A 24,496-nucleotide genomic window follows, 5' to 3' on the forward strand; every position below is an offset into this window, starting at 1 on the left:
GGTCAGAATAGGATGATCTGGCAGATGAATGAGTGGCTGAAGAATTGGTGCAGGGGGCAAGGTTTCAGATTTCCGGATCATTGGGATATCTTCTAGGGAAGGTATCATCTGTACAAAGAAAACAGGTTATACCTGAACCCAAGTGGCACCAATATCTTTGCAAGCAGGTTTGCTACAGCTGTTGGGGTGGGTTTAAACTAGTTTGGCGAGGGTTGGGAACCGAAGTGATAGGCTGAGTATGGGGCAGTTGGTAAACAACTAGATGCAGTGGGTAGTGAGACTGTGAGGAAGGACAGGTAAAATTGGGCAAAATTGCAGTCAGTGGGATGAGTTAATTTTGTAACGGGGGTCAAAATCAAGGGTGATAAATACAGGACTGAAGATGTTATATTTTAATACATGCAGTATACAGAATAAGGTAGATGATTTTGTAGCACGGTTAGAGATTGTCAGGAATGATGCTGTGGGCATTTCGGAGTCGTTGATGAAAGAAGATCATAGGAGTTTAACATTCAAGGATACACATTGTATCAAAAGGACAGGCAGGTAGGCAGAGGGGTGGGGTGCTTCTGTTGGTAAAAACATGAAATCAAATCCTTAGAAAGAGGTGACATAGGATCAGAAGATGTAGAATCCTTGTGGGTAGAAGAAACTGCAATAGTAAAAAGACCTTGAAGGGAGTTATTTACAGGCCTCCAAACAGTACCCATGATGTAGGCTACAAATTACAACGGGAGATTTTAAAAAAGGGATGTTAAAAAGGGCAATGTTGTGATAATCATGGGGGAGTTCAATATGCAGGTAGATTGGGAAAATCAGGTTGATACTGGTTCCAAATCCAGGGGATTTGTTGAATGTCTATGAGATGACTCTTTAGCCTTGTGGTTGAGCCCACTAAGGGAATGGCAATTCTGGATTAGGTATTTTGTAATGACCCATATTTGATTAGAGAGCTTATGATAAAGGAGGCAGTGATCATAATATGATAAAATTCACACTGCAATTTGAGAGGGAGAAGCTAAAGTCAAATGTATCAGTATTACAGTGGAGTAAAGGGAATAACAGATGCATGAGAGAGGAGCTGGCCAAAGTTGATTGGAATGGGGCACTAGCAGGGATGACAGCAGAACAGCAATGGCTGGTGTTTCTGGAGAACTTTGAAAGGTACAGGAAAGATACATCCCAATGACGAAAAAGTATTCTAAAGGGAGGATGAGGCAACTACGGCTGACAAGAGAAGTCAAAGAAAGCATAAAAGCTAAAGAGAGGGTAGATAATATAGCAAAAATTAGTGGAAAGGTCGAGGATTGGGTAGCTTTTAAAAATCAACCAAAGGCAACTAAAATAGCCATAAAGAGAGAAAAATGAAATATGAAGGTAAGCCAGCCAATAATATAAAAGAGGATACAAGTTTTTTCAGATATATAAAGAGTAAAAAAAAAACGAGAGTGGATATTGGACCATGGAAAAATGAGAGGTAGAAATGGCAGATGAACTGAAGTATTTTGTGCCTGTCTTCACTGTGGAATACACTAGCAGAATGCTAAAAATGCGAGAATGTCAGGGCAAAAGTGAGTATCATTGCTCTTAGTAAGGAGCAGAAGCTTGGAAAGCAGAAAAGTCTGAAAGTAGGTAAGTCACCTGCACTAGATGGACAACACTTAGGGTTCTGAAAAAGGTAGCTGAAGAGATTGTGGAGACATTAGTAATGATTTTTTAAGAATCACTAGATTCTGGAATGCTTCCAGAGGACTGCAAAATTGCAAATGCCACTCCAATTTTTAAGAAAGGAGGGAGGCAGAAGAAAGGAGATTACAGGCTAGTTAGTCTGATTTCAGCGGTTGGAAAGATATTGGGAGTTTATTATTAAGGATGAGGTTTCAGAGTACTAGGAGCCACATGATAAAATAGGCCAAAGTCAGCATGGATTTCTAAAGTGGAAATCTTGCCTGACAAATCTGTTGGAACTCTTTGAGGCAGGATAGAAAAAGGAGAGTCAGTGGATGTTGTTTATTTGGATTTTCAGAATGTCTTTGACGAAGTTCCAAACATGAGGCTGCTTCACAAGATAAGAGCTCATGATATTCCAGGAAAGGTACTAGCATAGATAGAAGACTGGCTGACTGGTAGAGGCAAAGAGTGGGAATAATTTCTTGGTTGGTTGCCAGTGACCAGTAGTGTGCTACGGAGGTCAGTTTTGAGACTGCTTTTTTCCATGTTATATGTCAATAATTTGGATGAAAGAATAGATGGATTTGTGGCCAAGTTTGTGAAAATAGGTGGAAGGGCAGGTAGTGTTGAGGAAGCAGAGTGTCCACAGGAGGACATACAGATTGGGGGAATGGGCAAAGAAGTGGCAGATGGAAGATAATGCAGGGAAGTGCATGGTCATGCACTTTGGCAGAAGGAATAATGGAGTGAACTATTTTCTAAATGGGGAGAAAATTCAAAAATCAGAAGTGCAAAGGGACTTAGGAGTCCTCGTGTAGGATTTCTTAAATGTTAACTTGCAGGTTGAGTCGGTGGTAAGAGAAAGACAAATTCAATGTTAGCATTTATTTTGACAGGACTAGAATATAAAAGCAAGGATGCAATGATGAGGCTTTATAAGGCACTGGTCAGACCACACTTGGAGTATTATGAGCAGTTTTGGCCCCTTATCTAAGAAAATACATTCTGCCATTGGAGAGGGTCCAGAGAAGGTTGACAAGAATCTTTACCATTACCATTTACCATTCCCTCCAACCTTCAACTCTCTGAGGCAGAGTGCTCTGTCCTCAGCAAGGGCCTCACCTTTGTCCCCCTTCACCCACACCTCAGCGAGTTCCGCGTACGCCATGACGCTGAACTCTTCTTCCGCCAGCTCCGTCTCCGAGCTTACTTCTTTGGCAAGGACTCTCCTACCCCCACCGATGACCCCTTCTCCCATCTTCAACCCTCCTCCTCTTCATGGACACCCCACTCTGGTCTTCTGCCTGCTCTGGATCTCTTTATTGCTAATTGCCGACGGGACATCAACCGTCTCAACTTCACCACACCCTGTTCCAATTCCAACCTCTCTCCTTCCCAACACTCTGCTCTCCGCTCCCTCCGCACCAATCCCAACCTTACTATAAATGCTGTTGTAGTCTGGCATACTGACCTCTACCTGGCCGAGGCACAGCGACAACTCTCTGATACTTCCTCCTATTTACTCCTTGATCATGACCCCACTAAGGAGCACCAGGCCACTGTCTCCTATACCATCACCAACCTTAACAGCTCTGGGGATCTCCCATCCACTGCCACCAACCTCATAGTTCCCACACCCCGCACTCATCCCATCCATCCACCACCCCACTCGGGATAGGGTCCCCTTTGTCCTCACCTACCACCCCACCAGCCTCCGGATCCAACGTATAATTCTCCGTAACTTACGCCACCTCCAACGGGATCCCACTACCAAGCACATCTTTCCCTCCCCCCCCCCACTTCTGCTTTCCGCAGGGATCGCTCCCTATGCGACTCCCTTGTCCATTCATCCCCCCCATCCCTTCCCACCGATCTCCCCCCTGGCACTTATCCTTGCAAGTGGAACAAGTGCTACACCTGCCCTTACACTTCCTCCCTCACCACCATTCAGGGCCCCAGACAGTCCTTCCAGGTGAGGCGACACTTCACCTGTGAGTCGGCTGGTGTGGTATAGTGCGTCCGGTGCTCCCGGTGTGGCCTTTTATATATTGGTGAGACCTGACACAGACTGGGAGACCGTTTCGCTGAACACCTATGCTCTGTCCGCCAGAGAAAGCAGGATCTCCCAGTGGCCACACATTTTAATTCCACGTCCCATTCCCATTCTGATATGTCTATCCATGGCCTCCTCTACTGTCAAGATGAAGCCACACTCAGGTTAGAGGAACAACACCTTATATACCGGCTGGGTAGCCTCCAACCTGATGGCATGAACATTGACTTCTCTAACTTCCGTTAATGCCCCTCCTCCCCTTCTTACCCCATCCCTGATATATTTAGTTTTTTGTTGTTTTTTCCCCCTCCCTTTTTTTTCTTTCTCTCTCTGCCCATCACTCTGCCTGTTCTCCATCTCTCTCTGGTGCTCCCCTCTCCCTTTCTTTCTCCCTAAGCCTTCCATCCCATGATCCTTTCCCTTCTCTAGCTCTGTATCCCTTTTGCCAATCACCTTTCTGGCTCTCAGCTTCACCCCACCCCCTCCTTTCTTCTCCTATCATTTCGCATTTTCCCCTCTCCCTCCTACTTTCAAATCTCTTACTATCTTTCCTTTCAGTTGGTCCTGATGAAGGGTCTCGGCCCGACACGTTAACAGCACTTCTCCCTATAGATGCTGCCTGGCCTGCTGTGTTCCACCAGCATTTTGTGTGTGTTGCTTGAATTTCCAGCAGCTGCAGATTTCCTCGTGTTTGACAAGAATAATCCCAAGGATGAATGAATTTACATATGAGGAGCATTTAATGGCTCTGGCCTGTGCTCACTAGAGTTTAGGAGAATGAGGGGTGATCTCATTGAAACTTATTGAATATTGAAAGGCCTAGATAGAGTGAATATGGAGAGGATGTTTCCTATAGTGGGGGAGTCTTGGACCAGAGGGTACAGCCTCAGAATTGAGGGACATTCATTTAGTGCAGAGATGAGGAAAATCTTCTTTAGCCAGAGGGTGGTGAATATGTGGAATTCATTGCCACAGATGGCTGTGCAGGCTAAGACATTGGGTGTATTTTAAGGCAGAGGTTGATAGGTTCTTGATTAATCAGGGCGTCAAAGGTTACAGGGAGCATGCAAGAGAATGGGGTTGAGGGGGATAATAAATCAGCCATGATGGAATGGTGGAGCAGACTCAATGGGCTGAATGGCCTAATTCTGCTCTCATGTCTTATGGTCTACATAGGGCCTGATACCAAGTGATTGAACTAGGTCTGAACTATAAGTTTCTAATGAGAAACCACAGCTGGTCCATCTGACTTTCATTGAGGGACTAGTACTAGCAACTCAAGATGACTGCACCTGTGGGCCAATAAATTAATGGCACTTATGGTAGAAATGTGAAGAACTAGTGTTGTCACTTTGCAGATACATATCAATTCATGCTATTAACACATTAATGTTAATACATTATTTGTGCATATTGGACAAAAAATTCACAAGTTTTCAAAGAATTCTTGAAAATATTGGCGTTAGATTACCACTTCTGCATAGGTCTCAATCGTTGCCCCATACACTACTGACTGTTGAGTTGAACAACCCTTCTTTACCATTACTTCACTTTGTGTCAATCTTCGCGTTGGAGTTCTACTCACCCCCAACTATTGTCTAAGAACCTTCCACTCTCTGGCCCTAAACTCTCACCATCCCAGACAAGAATACCTCCCACACCACTGACTTAGTTATTTACATAAAACATAAACATCCCGTAATAACACTGCAGGTAATTATCAGTTGACTTTGACATTTAATATCATTGCGCTATAGAGTGTACTGGGTGAGGAGAGGGTGGAGAACTTAATGAAAAGGGTAGACAACCAAAAAGTGAATGAGGTAAGAGAAGGAAGGGGAAGAAAAAGGGAAAGAGAAGATTGGAGTTCGATGAGGGAGAGTGATGGTAAACAGAGAAGGCGTTGATGGGAGAATAGAGATTAAGAGGAAGCAAGAAATAAAGAGAGGGAGGGATAGATAGAGAGTATAAAGGGAGAGAGAAAAAGAGAAAAACGACAAAGGGATTTGAGAAAGAGAGGGTGAAATGCTGAGTGTTTTAATGTTTTAAGATGAAGGGAACAGGGAACACGGAGAGAAGAGAGCACAAAGAGGTGGGGTACAAGGTGAGACAGAAAGAAAGGGTAATCTGGAAAGCTAGAATGGAATGGGGAGGGAGGAGAGTAGTGAGTTGAAGAAGAAAAGGAACATGAAAAAAGGGTGGGGTGAAAGAAAAGAAGAATAAAGGGGGCAGAAACAGGGTAAGGGATAGGTAATGGTGAAAAAAGAAGAGAATGGGAGCGGGAAAAGACAGGACAATTTTTGAGTGATATTAAAGGTGTGGAAGAGAAAGTGGAAAGAAAGGGAAATACAGCGGTTGATGGGGAGATGCACAGCCTGCTAGTCTACTCTCTCCCAGTTCAGATATCCATCATTCCATCTGATTCACCGTTTATTCTCTAGCAACTGGCTCAAACACAGGCAGGTTCAGGGCAATTTTTCCAACATTTGGGATATGCAGATCTCTTTGTCCCGAACAGTTCTTCCTGAATCTAGATGTAACCCAGTGAGGACTCACAGCTTTTACATTATCCTAAATTAATTCTGGTTTAAATCAATGCCAAACAACTGGAGCTGGTGGAGAGTATGGAGCATGTACTGCTTCGGCACAGGAGTACATTCAGCCAGAGACTCATTCCACCGAGATGCAACACTGAGCGTCATAGGGAGTCATTCCTGCCTGTGGCCATCAAACTTTACAACTCCTCCCTCAGAGTGTCGGACACCCTGAGCCAATAGACTGGTCCTGGACTTATTTCCACTTGGAATAACTTACTTATTATTATTTAATTATTTATGGTTTTATATTGCTATATTTCTACACTATTCCTGGTTGGTGCGACTGTAACGAAACCCAATTTCCCTCAGGATCAATAAAGTATGTCTGTCTGTATTTGCATGCACACACACAGTATCATGGGTGTTACATTCTGTTCCGAGAATTTCCAGAGAACAATATGCACAGGCTTTTGTGGCTGATTCTAAATTGATTGGGTGCGAACTCTGCTGGCCAATAACAATGGTTAAAATGCACTTTGCAATTCTTCCAGTCGGAACTTGTGAATTTTATTCAGTAGTTTTTCCATGGTGTAGCCTTCCACATTGTAATGAGTTAACTCCATAAATAAAATGTTAAGGGAAATTTTTCAATCAGCATATTCATGCCCCAGAGTTAGTCTTAGATCTTTTCAAACATTCTCAATGTTTCAAAATATTTGAATAGCTTAAAAAATTAAATATGTTTTAATACAATTAAAAAAGCACTTCCATTTTGCCTCCTCTCTTATCTCTTTTCTTCTCCTTACCTTCCTATCACCTCCCCAGATGCCCCTCGTCCTTTCCCTTCTCCTATGACCCACTATCCTATCCTATCAGATTCCTTCTTCTCCAGCCCTTTCACCTCCTAGCTTCTTACTTCACCCCACCCCCCACCCACCTGGCTTCTCATCTTCTAGCTTGTACTCCTTTCCCAGCCCCACCTTCTTATTCTGGCTTCTTCCCTCTTGCTTTCTTGTCCTGATGAAGGGTGTCAGCCTGAAACGTTGACTATTCCTCTGCATAGATGCTGCCTGGCCTGCTGAGCTCCTCCAGCATTTTTTGTGTGTGTTACAAATTAAGCTGTCAAAGTGCTTGGTCAGCAAAGCAGTGAAGATCAAAAGGATCTTAAACTCATTTAAATTATGCAATTAAACTCATCCCCCTCATTGATATGCATATACATGCACTTTCTTGTGTGAATCAAATGAGTACTGTATATAAATGGACATTCCTCCTCCCTAATCTAACATATAACCTACATACTGACATACTATCACAAAATATCTCAGTTCCTGTAGTCCAGCCTACTTTAAAATGGTTACTTATTTATGTATTCGTCATGGAATAGGCCCTTCTGGCCTTTCGAGCCACACTGACGAGCAACTCCCAATTTATTTGATTTCTAGCCTAATCACGGGACAATTTACAATGACTAATTTACCTACTAACTGGCACATCTTTGGACTGAGGGAGGAAACCAGAGGACTCGGAGGAAACCCATGCATTCCACAGGAAGGACGAACAGACTCCTTACAGATGACATCAGAATTGAACTCCGACACCCTGAACAGTAATAGTGCTGTGCTAACCGCTATGGCTAAATGAAATGAGTTAGTGGACAAGCTTACACCCCGAAAGTCTGATATTTAATGAGGTGAAGAAAGCAAACTTCACAATCGAAAGATCAATGCAAGTTATTAATTAGCAACATAATTACTTAATGCGGACAAAATTAGCAAAATGAATTAGTTTTCACAAGAACACAAGTACAGCACCCAAAAGAAACATCCATGAACAAAATAATAATTACTACGTATAGCAGTTTCAAATTTGTTGAAAATATTAAATGACATTTTAAATAATCATGATTTAAAATATGAATGACCACTTTTATTCCAGTCCTTATAATGTAGATATTCTTTTTCCTCAATTTTTTTTAAATTTCATCAGATTTCTTTGTTACTATATAATGGGTCTACAACAGTGATACAAAAGGTAACAAATCTTTTTTTATATAAAGTGTGTTCTCCATTCCCAAACAACTTCTCTTACATGACCATTAAACTTGGCTCACCTTGGAGTTCTTGCTGCTTCGACCAGATTGGGAAGAATAGTTTCGTTGGATTCCCTGTTCAGGGGTGGAAGGTGATTTGTCTGAGGAATGGTCCGAGCCCTTTTCCACCATGTTCTCACCCTCTAGATTCTGAGGCGTTGGGGATCTTGATCTCTTCCTCAGGATGGGTGAGCAGGCTGGGGTGCTCCGAGCAGAATTACTGGCAGTGCTGATGAGAAAAGGGAGAATCTTGGTAAGAAATGATCAGAGCTGCAACAGTTTAGCCACTTGAAAACCTTCTGCCAACTCTTCTTTTCAGTTGTTAATCAGTTTAAAATTCCTTCCGTTCTGCCTCACAGGGGATTAACACATTTTGACCTTTGTTTTTTTCCCCCCAGTAAGTAAATTTTCATTTCCTTATACACATTCTTAACATACAACATTCCACTTATGTTAAGTACTTTGTTCAGTGCAAAATCTTGCTGGATAATCTCTGTAATGCTGAGTCAAAAAATTACTGTCTCTGATATGGATTATTAACCACAAAGAATATTGTTTTTATGTACTGGCAAAAACGTTCTTTTGATACTTTTGGTGGGCTATTATAGACCACAATAATATCCCTATATTTGACATTACATAAAGACTCTAAACAATATCACTCCGTTATCTGTAAATATCTGTTTGTCATAGTGGCAAAAATGATCCTGTACCAGTGGGTTAACCTGTCAGTTGCTCAAGAACATTTTTGCCACTATAATGCAGCATCTTACATAGGAAATGAACGAAATATTGCACAGAATTAATCCACCCTATCACTTGACATAGCATATGTAAAATAACGTTTCATTATTTGCAACAGAATATTTTATACCTCGCCAATTTTTGATTATTTCCTCCTCTTCCTCATTTTCTTGAAATTTATTTCTCCCCAGAATACTCCCCTATGATCTCTCACCCAAAAATATCATTCCTGACTAAATCTCAACCTAGAACATCAGAGCAAAGGAGATTTGGCACCAGAAACACAATTTCCCTAAATTACAATCAGCATGGCATTACAGTGGAATCAATTGCCCAAGATCTCAGCAGAGGTCCAAATGGCAGAAACTCTCACCCCAGGCAGAGTACCAGCGGGTTAACTGGTCTCCAGCAAGCAATCTGAGGGAGTGGCTGCAGTTTGAGGAGGATGTAATCCATGTCATTGTGGCAATAGTGAAGGGAGATGTTGATAGATGACTCCAGACCATGTCAGCTATTATTATAGGTTTTGCTGGCTGCTCGCTGTGCAGACCCTACTCCCTCCTTGGTATTACCGGACCGGGACCATCACAGGGGCTGCTGAGTAAGCCTCCAAAAAGCTATGGATCAAGAGGTGTGACCCATGGACCAGTGCTGCTGGGACACAAGCCAGGGCCTGATCAATCCTGGCTGGGTCGCCTAGGCAAGGCGATCTGATGTTGAAAGATTCATAAGGCCCCATGACCCCAGGTTACATCACTGATGATGTGTCTCAGCGCATCCTAGGATGTATCTCATCATAATAGGTGTTGATCAAGAATGGGAACTCCTGCCTTATTTTTGTTTTTGTTTTTCAAAATGCCTTTTGTAGGCTTCTTATTGCTACCTAGATCAACAAATGTATGAAGCAATAAATTTCAAATCTGGTCTGTACAGTTCAGTATTTGATTGAATGAACTCAATCTTTGGGCAAACTGAAAAGAAACTTGTCTCATCCCGCACCACTTCCTCCAGCAACTCTACTGGCACATCTACAAATTAAGAACTGTTGCAAAATAAATACAGGTTGAGCACCCGTTAGCACTGACATAACGGGTCACAAATAGAAAATTCCACAAGGTACTGGGAAGGTCCCAGATGATGTGTTGGACTCTGCACATCTGACAGTTCAGAGAAGTGATCTCATATATGTAATGAATAGAAGTTAATGAAAAATGGAAGAACATTGTATAAAGTGAAAAATGAAGATCTCGTATGTGTACTGAAAGAGTGGATTCATCAGCATCAGAGTGAACATAGGCTGCGTAACGGTATGCTGATCATGAAACAAGCAAAGATCTATTATGATGAACTGCAAAGTGAAGGCAATTGTAAATATTCAGCAGACTGGTTGCTGAAGTTTTAAGGTCTTGTGGTGATAACACGTCTGCTGATCATGAAGCAGCAGAGAAATTCATTAATGAACTTGCCAAGATCGGCAATGATGAAAATCTAACACACTGAGCTGCTGCATCAGTACATATATGTGATGAACAAGTGTAAGACAAAGACTGCTTACTGGCAGCAGATTGAATTTGGGACAGCCAAGGTAGTGACTGACTGTCTGATTAAATTTGGGACTGACTGTCCACTTGGGCAGCCAAGGTAGTGACAGCTTACCCCTCTGATGGTTCAATATACACATTATTGTTTCATGCACAAAATTATTAAAATTTTTATATAAAACTACCTTTCAGGATATAGGTATAAGCTGTATATGTAATTTAAACAGATTTTGTTCCATTCCCAAGGTAATCTCATTATATAGATGCAAATATTCCAAAATCTGAAAAAATCCGGCCCCAAGCACTACAGATAAGAGGGCTCCAACGTACACATTACTTATTCAAGCACAGTGAGAGAAGTGTAGCCTGGTAGAAACTCTCAGAATTATAAGACATTACATGAACAATTCAAAGTGATCACTCAGTTTAAGACAATATTGTGTTATGTTGTCAAGCAAAGGAAAGTAGAATTTAAGAATTTAATCACTTTTATATAGGGTTTTCTTTTAAACTTGTGTATAGATGAATTCATATGGATTTTTATTTAGGAATTCCACACAATATCTTGACAGCTGAAGTAAACTTCCACAAATACAATTTGATTGAATCACAGGGAAGACAAGTAAAAGTTTTGCCATACCAATAAAACCTCAATAGGTTGTGCTTCATAAGCCACTTCAGAACAATTGTCTCCATATGAAAAATGTTGGTATTCTCATTTTCCATCACAGTTTTAATGTGCAACTTTTTTTTTACACAAATAAATCGGAAAAATACTCACTGAAATCTAAGATGTGTTTTCCAAGAACGCCGCATGTGACGATATTTTAAGAATTGGAGCTACTGTTTCAAAACTGTAAATGGTCTCTTTCTCCTCAATATTTATATGTAAAAGCGGATGTCAGCTGTGGCTATGGTAGAGGTAACATTGTAACAAATTAACGTTAGCTATTATGAGATGGAAGGATTTTTATGAGTGGGATGAACCAAGGCTTAAGGAGGGAGGCGATGGAAAAAAAGTCACAAAATAGCTCAAGGATGATTACTTTTCAAAAAAACACAAATGGAAATACATGTAATCCTGTGAAAATGGTGGTTTCCTTTTACTTACTAGTAGAGGATAAAAAAAATGAATCATTTAAGCATAAAACTAATTGTGCAGGAATAATACAATTTTATCTCAGCAAATTATGTCATATTTATTGTTCAAGTTCTCAGATGGCCTGTTCTTGATCCCAGTTACCCACCACAGAGATGGACAGATGGACTGCCAGAAAAAAAGACAATTAGGTGTAATCTTCTAGGCAAAGTTGCAAAATCACAGATCTCTTCATTCTAATTATTCTGACTTATTATCAGGAATCTGGCACTGATAGTCAACACATCTTCTTGGCACAAATGAAGCATAATTTGTATTCAAGGTCAAAGGGGGTACTTAGAATAGAAAATTGTGGAGCATAGCATATTTTGAAGCCTGTTGGTTTCTAAACTCAGTCAGACCACAGGTAGGCAAAACAGTGGCTATTATTTGTTTCTGAGCGAGAGGCATCTGCCAGTGCATTGTCAAAGAGGCAAAACAATTAAGTCATGTTGTAATAACAATATAAATAACAATCTTTGATGCAAAATTCAAAAATACCAACTCTCCTTCTTCAATGCTTTAAGCCCTTCAATTACTATGAATAAAAGAACTGATTTTGTATTGACAAATGAAGAACTCACTTGCAATGTATAAAATATAGTGACATAGTAATGACATTCAAACATAAGTGTATGCACAAAGTATTTTGATACCACAGTTGAAATGAATGATAGCATAACTTATAACAGAATGTTGCCCTCCTGACAGATTGCACCCTGTTTATCTTAATATAAGTTCCAAACCTGAATAAGTGCTACTTAATATCAGTTTTTCTAATCACTGTTGGAGGAATGAAAAAATTTAGTTTGAGTCATAGAGGGAACTCATCTACTAGCATTTAGGAAAGGTGACAACAGCCTATCATAAATTGCCTATCAGCAATGAGGAGAAGCCTGGATACATGGAAATGCATTTGTCGTTCACTCGTAATTTACATACCCTTTTGGGGCCTTAAGAGTACAATGAGTTCTCAGCCAGCTTATTGGCACTCATGTACTTTGCAATGTCCGACAGATGGGGGTTGATCAGCAGGCCAAAAGTAAAAAGATATGATTCAAGCATAAACTGGCACTCTGTTGATGCTATTAAAACATTTTCTGGATCTGGTGAAAAGGTTGATGAATAACTGACAAATTGAATAGGTATTTTATATCAGTCTTCACTGTGGAAGACATGAGCAGTATAGTGGAAGTTCCAGGTGTCAGGGAGCATGAAACGAGGTTAGTTACCATAACTAGAGAGAAGGTTCTTGGGAAACTGAAAGGTCTGAAGGTAGTTAAGTCACCTGGACCAGATGGTGTACATCCCAGGTGCTGAAAGAGGTAGCTGAAGAGATAGTGGAGGCATTAGTAATGATCTTTCAAGAATCACTAGATTCTGGAATGGTTCCAGAAGACTGGAAAATTGCAAATGTCACTCCACTCTTCAAGAAGGGAGAGAGGCAGAAGAAGAGAAACTATCGGTCGGTTAGCCTGAACTCGGTGGTTGGGAAGATGTTGGAGTCGATTATTAAGGATGAGGTTTCAGGGTACTTGCAGGCACATGATAAAACAGGCCATTTTCAAGGGAAAATCTTGCCCGATAAATCTGTTGGAAATCTTTGAAGAAGTAACAAGCAGGATAGACAAAGGAGAATTGGTTGATGTTGTGTACTTCGATTTTCAGAAAGCCTTTGACAAAATGCCACATATGAGGTTGCTTAACAGGCTATGAGCCCATGGTATTACAGAAAAGATTCTAGCATGGATAAAGCAGTGGCAGGTAGGCAGGAGGCAAAAAGTAGAAATAAAGTGAGCCTTTTCTGGTTGGCTGCTGATGACTTGTAGTGTTCCACAGGGGTCTGTGTTGTGACCAATTCTTTTTACGTTATATGTCAATAATTTGGATGATGGAATTGATGGCTTTGTTGCAAAGTTTGCAGATGATATAAAGATAGATGTAGGGGCAGGTAATTTTAAGGAAGTAGAGAGGCTACAGAAGGACTTTGACAGATTAAGAGAATGGGCAAAGAAATGGCAGATGGAATACTATGTCAGGAAGTGTTTGGTCATGGACTTTGGTAGAAGAAATGAAAGGGTTGACTATTTTCTAAATGGAGAGAAAATACGAAAAACTGAGATGCAAAGGGACTTGGGAGTCCTTGTGCAGGATTCCCTAAAGGTTAATTTGCAGGTTGAATCTGTGGTGAAGAAGGCAAATGCAATATTAGTATTCATTTCAAGAGGACTAGAATATTAAAGCAAGAATGTAATGTTGAAGCTTTATAAAGAACTGGTGATGCCTCACTTGAAGTACTCTGAGTAGGTTTGGGGCCCCCATCTTAGAAAGGATGTGCTGAAACTGAAGAAGGTTCAAAGGAGGTTCATGAAAATGATTCCAGGATTGAATGGCTTGTCATATGAAGAGTACCTGATGGCTCTGGGCCTGTATTCACTAGAATTCAGAAGAATGGGGGTGACCTCATTGAAACTTATTGAATGGTGAAAGGCCTTGACAGAGTGGATATGGAGAGGATGTTTTCTGTGGTGGAAGAGTCTAAGACCAGAGTACACAGCCTCAAAACAGAGGGGCATCCTCCTACAACAGAGGTGAGGAGGAATTTCTTTAGCAGAGGCTGGTGAATCTGTGGACTTCTTTGCCACAGGCAGCTGTGGAGGACAAGTCTTTATGTATATCTTGTGTTGGCGCGTGGCCTAGTGGGCAAGGCATCAGACTAGTAACCTGAAGGTCACTGTTTCGAGCCTCAGCTGAGGCAGCGTGTTTGTGTCCTTGAGCAAGGCACTTAACAACACATTGCTCTGCGACGTCACCGGTGCCAAGCTGCATGGGTCCTAGTGCCCTTCCCTTGGACAACATCGGTGGCGTGGAGAGGGGAAGGCCTGCAGCTTGGGCAACTGCCGGTGTCCCATACAACCCTGCCCAGGCCTGCGCCCTGGAAACTCCAGGCGCAGATCCATGGTCTCTCGAGACCGACGGATGCCACCACCATATCTAAGGCAGAGGTTAACAGATTCTTGATTGGTCAGTGCATAAAGGGATACTGGGAGAAGGCAGGAGATTGGGGCTGAGAGGAAAATTGGATCAGCCATGTTGAAATGGCAGAGCAGACTCTATCGGCCAAATGGCCTAATCCTGCTCCTATGTCTTACGGTCTTAAGAACAAAAATGCCTCATTCACTTTATACTGTAAGGAACTTAAAATATGAAAAAAATGTACTGAACCACCAATGATGTATTGTGTTGATGTTTCATGATAAAGATTTGGTAAAAGGTATATTAAAGTTTGAAAGCAAGCTAAATGGGACACGAACAAGGGCAGCTCCTGTGCAAGAGCCACCCTAAAAGTGTTCATACACAGGCATCTCCACTCTTTTCAGCTACTGATGTGCCTGAAAAAATATATTTAGGCATTATAAACCTAGCTTCTAAGCAGATGAACTTTACAGAACTAAAATTGATGTTATAATTAAAAAGTAATGCAGTACATTTTGCAAATGGTAATACAAATTGAATATGATGGAAAACAAACAAAGTCCATTCAAAAGAGGGTTGCATGCAGCATAAAATGGACTTGGTTTAACGGACCAACTTGGTTTAATGTTGGATATTAACGGACTTAATATCTTAGTGGGGTTACCATCTACTTCTATGTCAGATAGCTTGCATCTATGTGACCTGACCTGCTATGTCTGACCTATAATTAAAGAGCGTTGAGATTGGTGCCAATGTGCAACTATTCCATTTCTAACATTACTATTCTGCATGAGAATAAACAACATAAAAGCAAGTTGGAAAGGGCAGGTTTTATGCTACTTGGAAGTAATTCTTCACAACTAATGAAGCACTACACTGCTTCACACTTCACATCTGAAACACATTTGCCTTGGCTCAACTCTGCTGTACATGCTGTATAAAGTACAGATTGTTTGAACAGTACCTAAAATAGCTTTATTCATTACCTTGTCGTCAAACTTACTATTGGCTCATTATGGAAATCCCTAATGTAAAAGTGTGACCTTGCAGCTTTGTCAATCCTCTATGGCTCTGAGTTCAATGATGTTCTTCCCAGAACGAATGGTAAAAAACAAAATTAAAATTACTTAATTCATCTCCATTGATTAACGTCCATTAATCTACATAACCTTTTATGTTGAAAATTTCCTCACCAAATGAACAACTATAGTTAACACCTATATCCATATATTTCACAGGAAGTGAATGTCTTTGAATCTTTGCTTTCAACTAAAAAGCAGCTTTCAATTACATCAATGTGCATTAGCAGCTGCACAGAAATACTGCACAAAAGTATTCATTTACCAACATTTTCATTCCAGTGCTCAACAATGTAAAAAATTAGTAAGTGAAAACATGTGAAAGCAAGAAAGATTCCAATATAATTTACCACAAGAGAAATCTAAATCACAAGCATCAATTTTGAATTTGAAAATGGTTATCAGTATCAGAAATCCTATTACGAAAACACTGCCAGTTAGGTGGGTAGTGAACAAAACAACTCAATTCATGACAAAGAACTGGCTTTAATCACCCATTTTTTTTGGCAAGGCAAGGCCAGCATTTATTCCTCATACCTAAATGCATCTGAGAAGGTGATGGCGAGTTCCTTCCTCAATAACTGGTGAAGATACAATGGTGTCAGGGAGAGTTCTGGACTGTATATTGAGCAAAGAAGCAATAGTAGGATATTTCCAAGTTTGGATGGTGTGCAACTTGAAGGTGACCGTGCAAGAGGTAGTGGAAATCCCATGTACTGAACCTCTAATCTGCAATGGTTATATGGAGTATGCAACCTTAAATTTAGGAGATGATGTTGGAGTTGGATAAGTGGTTAACCACAGTGCATTTTGTACGTTGCCAGTGAAAAGGAAAGAAAATAAGGTGGCAAATTTGGTATCAATCAAGCACACTACTTTCTCCATGATGATGTTCAGCTTGCATCCTCAGCCCCCAACTCCATTCCCCATACACTTATAAGACAATAATAAAAAGGAGCAGAATTTGGCCCATCGACTCTGCTCCACCATTTCATCATAGCTGATCAATTTTCCTCTCAGCCTCAATCTCCTGCCTTCTCCCTGTATCCCTTCATGCCCTGACCAATCAAGAATCTATCAAGCACTGCCTTAAATATACATAGAGACTTAGCCTCCACAGCTGCCTGTGGCAAAGAATTCCACAGATTCACCACCCTCTACTTAAAGAAATTCCTCCTCATCTCCTTTCTAATCACTATGTTGGACAGATTCTGCTCTAACTCCATCTATAAGTCTGCAGATGATACCACCACAGTGAGCAATATCTCAAACAATAATGAATCAGAGTATAGGAAGGAGGTAAAAAGCTTAGTAAACATGGAATCATGACAACACCTTTTCCCCCAATGTCAGCAAAATAAAAGAGCTGGTCGTTCACTTCAGGTTCTTAAGAGTGTATGTCACCATTAGCCTGTCCTGGTCCAACCACATAGAAATCATGGCCAAGAAAGCCCTCCAATGCCTATAGGAGATTACAAAAAATTTGGTGCTTCCATTGACCCTTACCAATTTTTATCGATGCACCATAAAAAGCACCCTAACTGGGTGGCCTGGAATGGCAGCTGCTTTGTCTGTGACTGTAAGAAACTGCAAAGACTTGTGGACACAACTCAGCACATCACAGAAACCTGCTTCCTCTCAATGGACTCTCAGTGCACCTCACTGCTTCAGCACAGCAGCCAGTATAATCAAAGACCCTACCTACCTCAGACATTCTCTCTTCTCCCCTCTAGCATGGGCAGAAGATATAAAAGTCTGAAAGCACTAACCACCAGATTCAATGACAGCATCATCTACCCTGCTATTATAAGACTATTGAATTGTTCCCTAGTACGATAAGATAGACTCTTGACTTCACAATTTACCTCGTTATGACATTGGATTGTTTTCCATCTGCACTGGACTTCCTCTGTAGCTGCTACACTATGGTTTGCATTCTATTATTGCTTTATACGTGTAATGTATTGATCTGTATGAACAGAATGAAAGACAAGCTTTTCACTGTACCTTGCAGCATGTGACAATAATACAAGTCCAATTCCAACTGAGAGTTGTCGGGGCTGTGTTCATCCAGGAGAGTGGACAGTGTTCCATCACACTCCTAATTTATGCCTTGAATTTGCCAGAAAGATGAAGTGTGAAGAGATTAGTTACTCACCACAGGATACCCAGTCTCCAAATGCTCATGAAGCCACAGAATTCATGCTGGTCCAGCTGAGTTTCTGGTTGCTGTTGATGCAGGTTTTGCTAGTAGTAATGCCATTGAAATGTCAATGGTAAGTGGTCAAACATCCTCTTTTTGCAGATGGTCCATCCCTTTGTTACTGGAATGTTACTTGCCACAATAACCCAATGCCTGAGCATAGCCTAGATCTTGCTACTTGGAAGCATGGCCTGTTTGGACTGTTACATTTGCTGAAGAGTTGGAAGTAGGCGTCAACACTGCAATCATCAACCAAACATCTCCTATGTGACCTCATGATGTCAAGCAGGTCATCGGTGAAACAGCTAAAGATGATTAAGCCTGGGACACTGCACTGAGGATCTCCAGCAGTGACATCCTGGAGCTGGGCCGATTGGCCTACTACAACATCTATCATCTTATTATGCATGAAGTATAATTCAAGTCTTGAAGTGTTTTTGCTCTTATGCTCTAGGACTGTAAATTTACCATGGTCTATTAGTGCCACACTTAATCCAATGCTGCTTTGATGTTATTCTCACCTCACCTTTGGAATTCAGCTTTATGATCCATGTCTGGACTATAGACATAATGCAGCCTAGAACTGAAGGTCCTTGCAAAAATCAAGCTGCCAACAGAAACACATTTCATCACTTTGCAGATGATCTGAAAGTAGACTGAATCGCCAGATTACACTTGTCCTCTCTTTTTTCCCCCAACAGAGCACAAAGGCAATATTCCACATTGCCTGAAGAGGTCACTGTTGTAACTGCACTAGAATAACTAGAATAAGTGCAACACCTCTAGGTGTAGCAATTGGCTAGAGGTGCAGATCAATACCACAGGCCTTCAGAATTATAGCTGGGTTAAAAACAAACTCCTGGAGGAACTTAATCTGTGAAGGGAAATGGGTGGCCCCTTTACCTCAGTTGAGATATTGTCCAGTTCCATTGCCTTTCCATATCTAGTAGTCACAGTCATTTCTTGATTTCGCACTGGGTGAATCAAATTGTGTGAAAACTGTTTTGGATGAAGGTGAAAATCTCAAGAGGAAGCTGAAATAGATCACTCACTTTTGCATTTTTGGCTGAATGTGCAAGCAAATTGTTCAGCTTTGTCTTCTTTGGGGATTGAGATGTTCTTAGTCTGTTCCAACTGTTAGTGATTCTTTTCTCTACCATCATTCACAACTAAATATGGCATAACGACAAGATTTTTATCTGATCTTAATTGTGAGAACTGATTAACTTTATTGCATGCTAATTTTGTGGTTTAGCATATATGTAGTTATATATTACAGCTTCACCAGATTGGCACCTCATATTTAGGTACAGACAGTGCTGCTCCCAACACACACATTTCCACTGAACCATGGCTGATAATAATGGTAGAGAGAAAAATATATGAGGTGATGAGGTTATAGATTGTATGGTTACAATTTTTTGTTGCTGCTGATGGTCCACATTGACCCATGGATGTCCAACTTTGAGCAAGAAGACCTGTTCTGAGTATCTCTCACTTATCTCACAACATAATAGAGGGTGCCCTCTGTGAAGATAGGAGTCTCAAAGAAGATTGGAGCTGTCACTTCATGCAAAGATGAACCTGACACAGGTAAATGATAACAAGATAAAGAAGGGTTATCCTTTATTTTGGTACCCTCACTGCCTGCCTCAAACTCAATCAGGCAACCACATCCTCTCTTTCAGCATCCAGAAGAAACCATTCTCTATGTGATACCCTGGTCCACTCTTCCACCTGCATAAATACCCACTCCTTCTTATGGCACTGTATCACGTAACCACAAGAAATGAACAAATCACTGACTTGGCAATATATATCAATTGTGTTTTGTTATTGGTCAGTCTAAATCTTGAAATACTCTATCAAACAGCATTGTGGAAATACTTTCACCAGAAAGACTAAAGCAGTATAAAAATGAGGCTCATCAACACCTTCATAAGGACAATAATGAATGGGCAATACACTGTCAGTAAAGCCCACTTTATAAAAACTGAAAAACCTTTCTGCCTCCTGTCAGTCATAATCTCTTTTACATTGTGGAAACCACTCAGTCCATAAAGGCAACTCTGAGCTTCCTGTTGTCTTCCACTTTATTCTCCAGCCCATTTCCACCTCTATGTTTGGCTTCCTACAATGATCCTACAAAGTCTCAATGTGAACAATGTAATATGGAGAACATCACTTTGTCTACCCAGCTGGTATATTATAATCTTCAAAACCCAATAATGAATTCAACAATTTCAGATAATCAGCCATATCAGTTTTGCAATTCACATTTTCTGTATTTAGTATTTTTTCTCTTACCTCTTCTTATACTTCAGACTTCACCTGCGTCTTCCTAGTATACATTCTCCACAGGCATTGTTATTCACTAGATTTTACCATCCTTCTTCACATGGCACCACCCTACTTGTGTCATTTAACCTTTGTCTTAACAAGGACCTTTTCTTTAGTTTTCCCCATTTTTTTGCAACCTATATTTTTCATAACTTTATGGCATTTCACCTAATAAAAATGGATATAAGAAATTCAAAATAAAAACAAAAAATGGTGAAGATGTCCCACAGATTTGCCACTGTTTCAAATAATTTCTATCCCATCTTCTCTGTTAACTACATGGGTCTGCTTCTGCTTACCTTATTCCACTTTTTTTAAAAAACATTATAAAGTTCAAAGGTATTATTTTCCAAAATTACAAGCACCATTTTAAAAACCACTTGGAGTGATACATGAAGGGGTAGAGCATGGAGGGATGCAGGCCAAATGTAGGAAGTTGGGACCAGCTGTGTGGACACCGTGGTTGGCATATACCCATTGGGTCGAAACCAGTATTTCCTCTATGACTCAAATAGTACAAGAAATAGATGCAGGAGTAAACTGTATGATCCCTTGAACCTACTCTGTCATCCAATAAGTTCATGGCTGACCTGATCTGAGCTTCCACTCCACTCTCCCTTCTACCCCTCATAACCTTCAATTCTCTTACAGATCCAAAATTCTTTCTGACCTGATCTTAATGTTCAATGATTTAGCCTCAAAGGGTAGAGGATTTCAAATATTCAAAGCCCTCTGGCAAAAGAAATCTTCATTCATACCGTTGATTGGTGACCACTTATTCTGAAACGATACTTACCCAGTTCTAGAGTGTTCTATAAGGGGAAATATCTTCTCAGCAGATATCACTTAAACTGTCCCTATATTTAAATAGAATAATATTTTACTTTGCTAAGCTCTAACAAGTTTAGACCCTGAAGCAAAATACTGCTGATGCTAGAAATTTGAAATAAAAACAGAAAATGCTGATGAAACAGCAGTATCTGTGTGGCTAAGCATTTCTCACTCCACACTACATGATCTGCTGTGGCTTTTTTTGGTCTTTATTTCAGTATAGAGCCAACTTGCTTAATCTATAATAACAAGGCAACCTCTTCATTTGAGGGAGCAATACTGTTCATCCAAAATTGATCAGCTTTCATCCCAACAAAGTTCATGGATCTGAGACTATTAACCTGCTTCCCTTTCCACAAATGTCCGAAAATTGATGATTAATTTTAGCAAATAATAACTAATTAAGAAGTGGTTCATATCACAAGCTGGGGTGACCATATCACAATGTAAGATATAACTACAGAGAAAAGCAACCAAATGCACATTAAGACAGGAACACATTCAATATATATTTCAAATATTGTTCACTTGATAGTCATGAAATGGGACAACTAGCTTTCTTCCAACCAGCCTTTCAATGTTAAGCACAACTGTAATGATGAACTTGATAGGTTACTGATGCATCATTAGGAATACTCCTGATGTGTTTATGTCATATAGAAAGTAATAATTTTATCTTGTTTCTGTGACTGTTTGTTCTACTGTGTAACCTGTGCAACAAAAATAGTGATCTCATTGATACATAAAAGATAATACTCTCATATATTATTCAAAATGTCCATAGCTGCTAATTTGGCTAGGTTATATAATATGGTGATGACTTAACACAGCTAATAAAACAAGCTTGAGGTAACATTAAATTTAAATGCATGCACCTCAAAGGATCTAACAAAAGGGATTTTGTAATTGGAGAAACTAGTAAACCAATGTTATTAAGAAAATATTATAAAGATCAAACATAAAAAGATTGTAGATATAGGCAGGAATATGGAACTTTTCACATTTGCTTTCCTGGAAATTCTTACAAGTCATGCAGGTATTTTGTTACCATCTGCATGCTTACCCCAGTCATACAGTGATTACATTGACACTAGCCCTTTCATTGTCACTCTCTGCAAAATAACATGTTGAACCCAGAATATGTGATTGTAATGAAGTTAAACTGAGAGCAAATTTCTGGAATGATATTCTGCTTGACAAATTGTAATAATATCATGCTGAGTTAGCTCAGATTTATGAATGAAAATTTATCTCTTACATATCAGTAGTATTTATGTTAATTTAAGTTTATATTTACTTAAGTTTGTCATATTTGTAACGTATTGTGCTGCTGCTCCAAAATCTAAATTTTTATGCCATTTATAATCTAGGTATGTATGCCTATAACAATAAACGAACTTAGTTCTTTTTGAAATGTAAACAGTAAGGTCACTAAAAGGGAATCAATAGATGCAACATATTTGGATCTGTACCACACAAAAGGTAGTAAAACAAAATATATGTCTACTTATATATTAAAAGAATTGGGCATGGATAAACAATTGGTTGAAAGACTGAGAAAACAGAGAAGGTTTTCTGTACACTGGCATTTTGGTGGGTGCTACCCGGCATAGGATCGGGCCCCACAGCGGATAGTGAGGTCAGCTGAGAAGATCATCGGGGTCTCTCTTCCCGCCATAACGGACATTTACACTACAAGCTGCATCCGCAAAGGGAACAGCATTATGAAGGACCCCATGCACCCCTCATACAATCTCTTCTCCTTCCTGCCATCTGGGAAAAGGCTCCGAAGCATTGGGGCTCTCACGACCAGACTATGTACCAATTTCGTCCCCCAAGCTATCAGACTCCTCAATACCCAGACCCTGGACTGACACCTTGCCCTATTGTTCTGTTTATTATTTATTGTAATCCCTGCACTGTTTTGTGCACTTTATGCAGACCTGGGAAGGTCTGTAGCCTAATGTAGTTGTGTGGCTTTTTTTTCCCTCTGTGTTGTTTTTTTACGTAGTTCAGTCTAGTTTTTGTACTGTGTCATATAGCACCATGGTCCTGAAAAACGTTGTCTCATTTTTACTGTGTACTGTACCAGCAGTTATGGTCGAAATGACAATAAAAGTGACTTGACTTGACTGGACTTGACTTCAGCTATTTACTATTTATTACAATTCGCACATGAACAATCAGAGGATAGCTTACTCAAGGTTGTCTATGAAAGAAAGACAAGTAAGTGAGCTGTAAGGAGGAGACTGGAAGCTCTAAAAGGGATATTGTCAGCTTAAGTAAGTGGGAAAGAATGTGGTAGATGGAATATCACCTGGAAAAATATCAGATCAATGACAGTGAAATTTTGTTTGAAATAGTCAGTAACTAGTGAACGGTTTTGGACAGAGGGATCTTTTCCAGCATGTGAAACACAGAAAGTTTAAGTGCAAAGTTTAAGTCGGATGTTATGTTGAAGATGTATAGAACATTGGTGAGGCCTAATTTGGAGTACTGTGTGCAGTTTTGGTCACCTGCCCACAGGAAAGGTGTCAATAAGATTAAAAGAATGCAGAGAAAATTTACAAAGATGTTGCCAGGGCTTGAGGACTTGAATTATAGGAAACATTGAATAGGTTAAGACTTTATTCCCTTGAGCATAGAAGAATGAGGAGAGATTTAATAGAGGCATACAAAATTATGAGAGGTATAGAAAGGGTAAATGCAAGCAGGCTTTTTCCACTGAGGTTGGGCGAGACTAAAACTAGAGGTTATTTGTTAAGGGTGAAAGGTGAAATGTTTAAAGGAAACATGAGGGGGAATTTCTTCAGTCAGTGGGTGGTGAGAGCGTGAAATGAGCTGCCATCAGAGGTGGTGGATGCTAGTTTGATTTCGAAATTTAGGACATTTAGAGAGGCACATGGATGGGAGAGACATGGAGAACTATGGTCCAGGTGCAGGGCGATGCACTAGGCAGGTAAATAATTTGGCGTGTTTCTGTACTGTAGTGTCCTATGACTTTAAGTGCAGCAACTAATAAGAAAGGCTAACTGGCCTAGAGTATATTTAAAGTACCGGTAATCATGTCTTACTCCAAAAGCACTCCATGTGTGGGCTCAGTTAAAGTGTCTCACCAGAGTATTGATGTAATAACACCTATTGTATGCAGCTTTTCCTGCATATACCAAGAAGAACATTTGCCTCAGATGCAGTAAAGCATTGATTTATTCAACTGATTCCAGCGAATGAGATAGATAGATAGATAGATAGATAGATAGATAGATACTTTATTCATCCCCATGGGGAAAT

The 24,496-nt window shown here is 40.2% G+C and overlaps 1 protein-coding gene across 1 annotated transcript in view; it reads right to left on the reverse strand.

The window, feature by feature from the left end:
• The window catches only part of LOC140716830 (protein Aster-B-like), a 440,998-nt gene that overhangs the window by 157,246 nt on the left and 259,256 nt on the right, over positions 1 to 24,496 (reverse strand). Inside the window, exon 8 of the mRNA XM_073029779.1 lies at positions 8,375 to 8,582. Coding sequence (XP_072885880.1) covers positions 8,375 to 8,582 — 208 coding nt within the window. The remainder of the gene's footprint in view (positions 1 to 8,374; positions 8,583 to 24,496) is intronic.

The sequence above is a fragment of the Hemitrygon akajei genome, chromosome 26, assembly GCF_048418815.1.
Source record: "Hemitrygon akajei chromosome 26, sHemAka1.3, whole genome shotgun sequence".
Taxonomy (NCBI): domain Eukaryota; kingdom Metazoa; phylum Chordata; class Chondrichthyes; order Myliobatiformes; family Dasyatidae; genus Hemitrygon; species Hemitrygon akajei.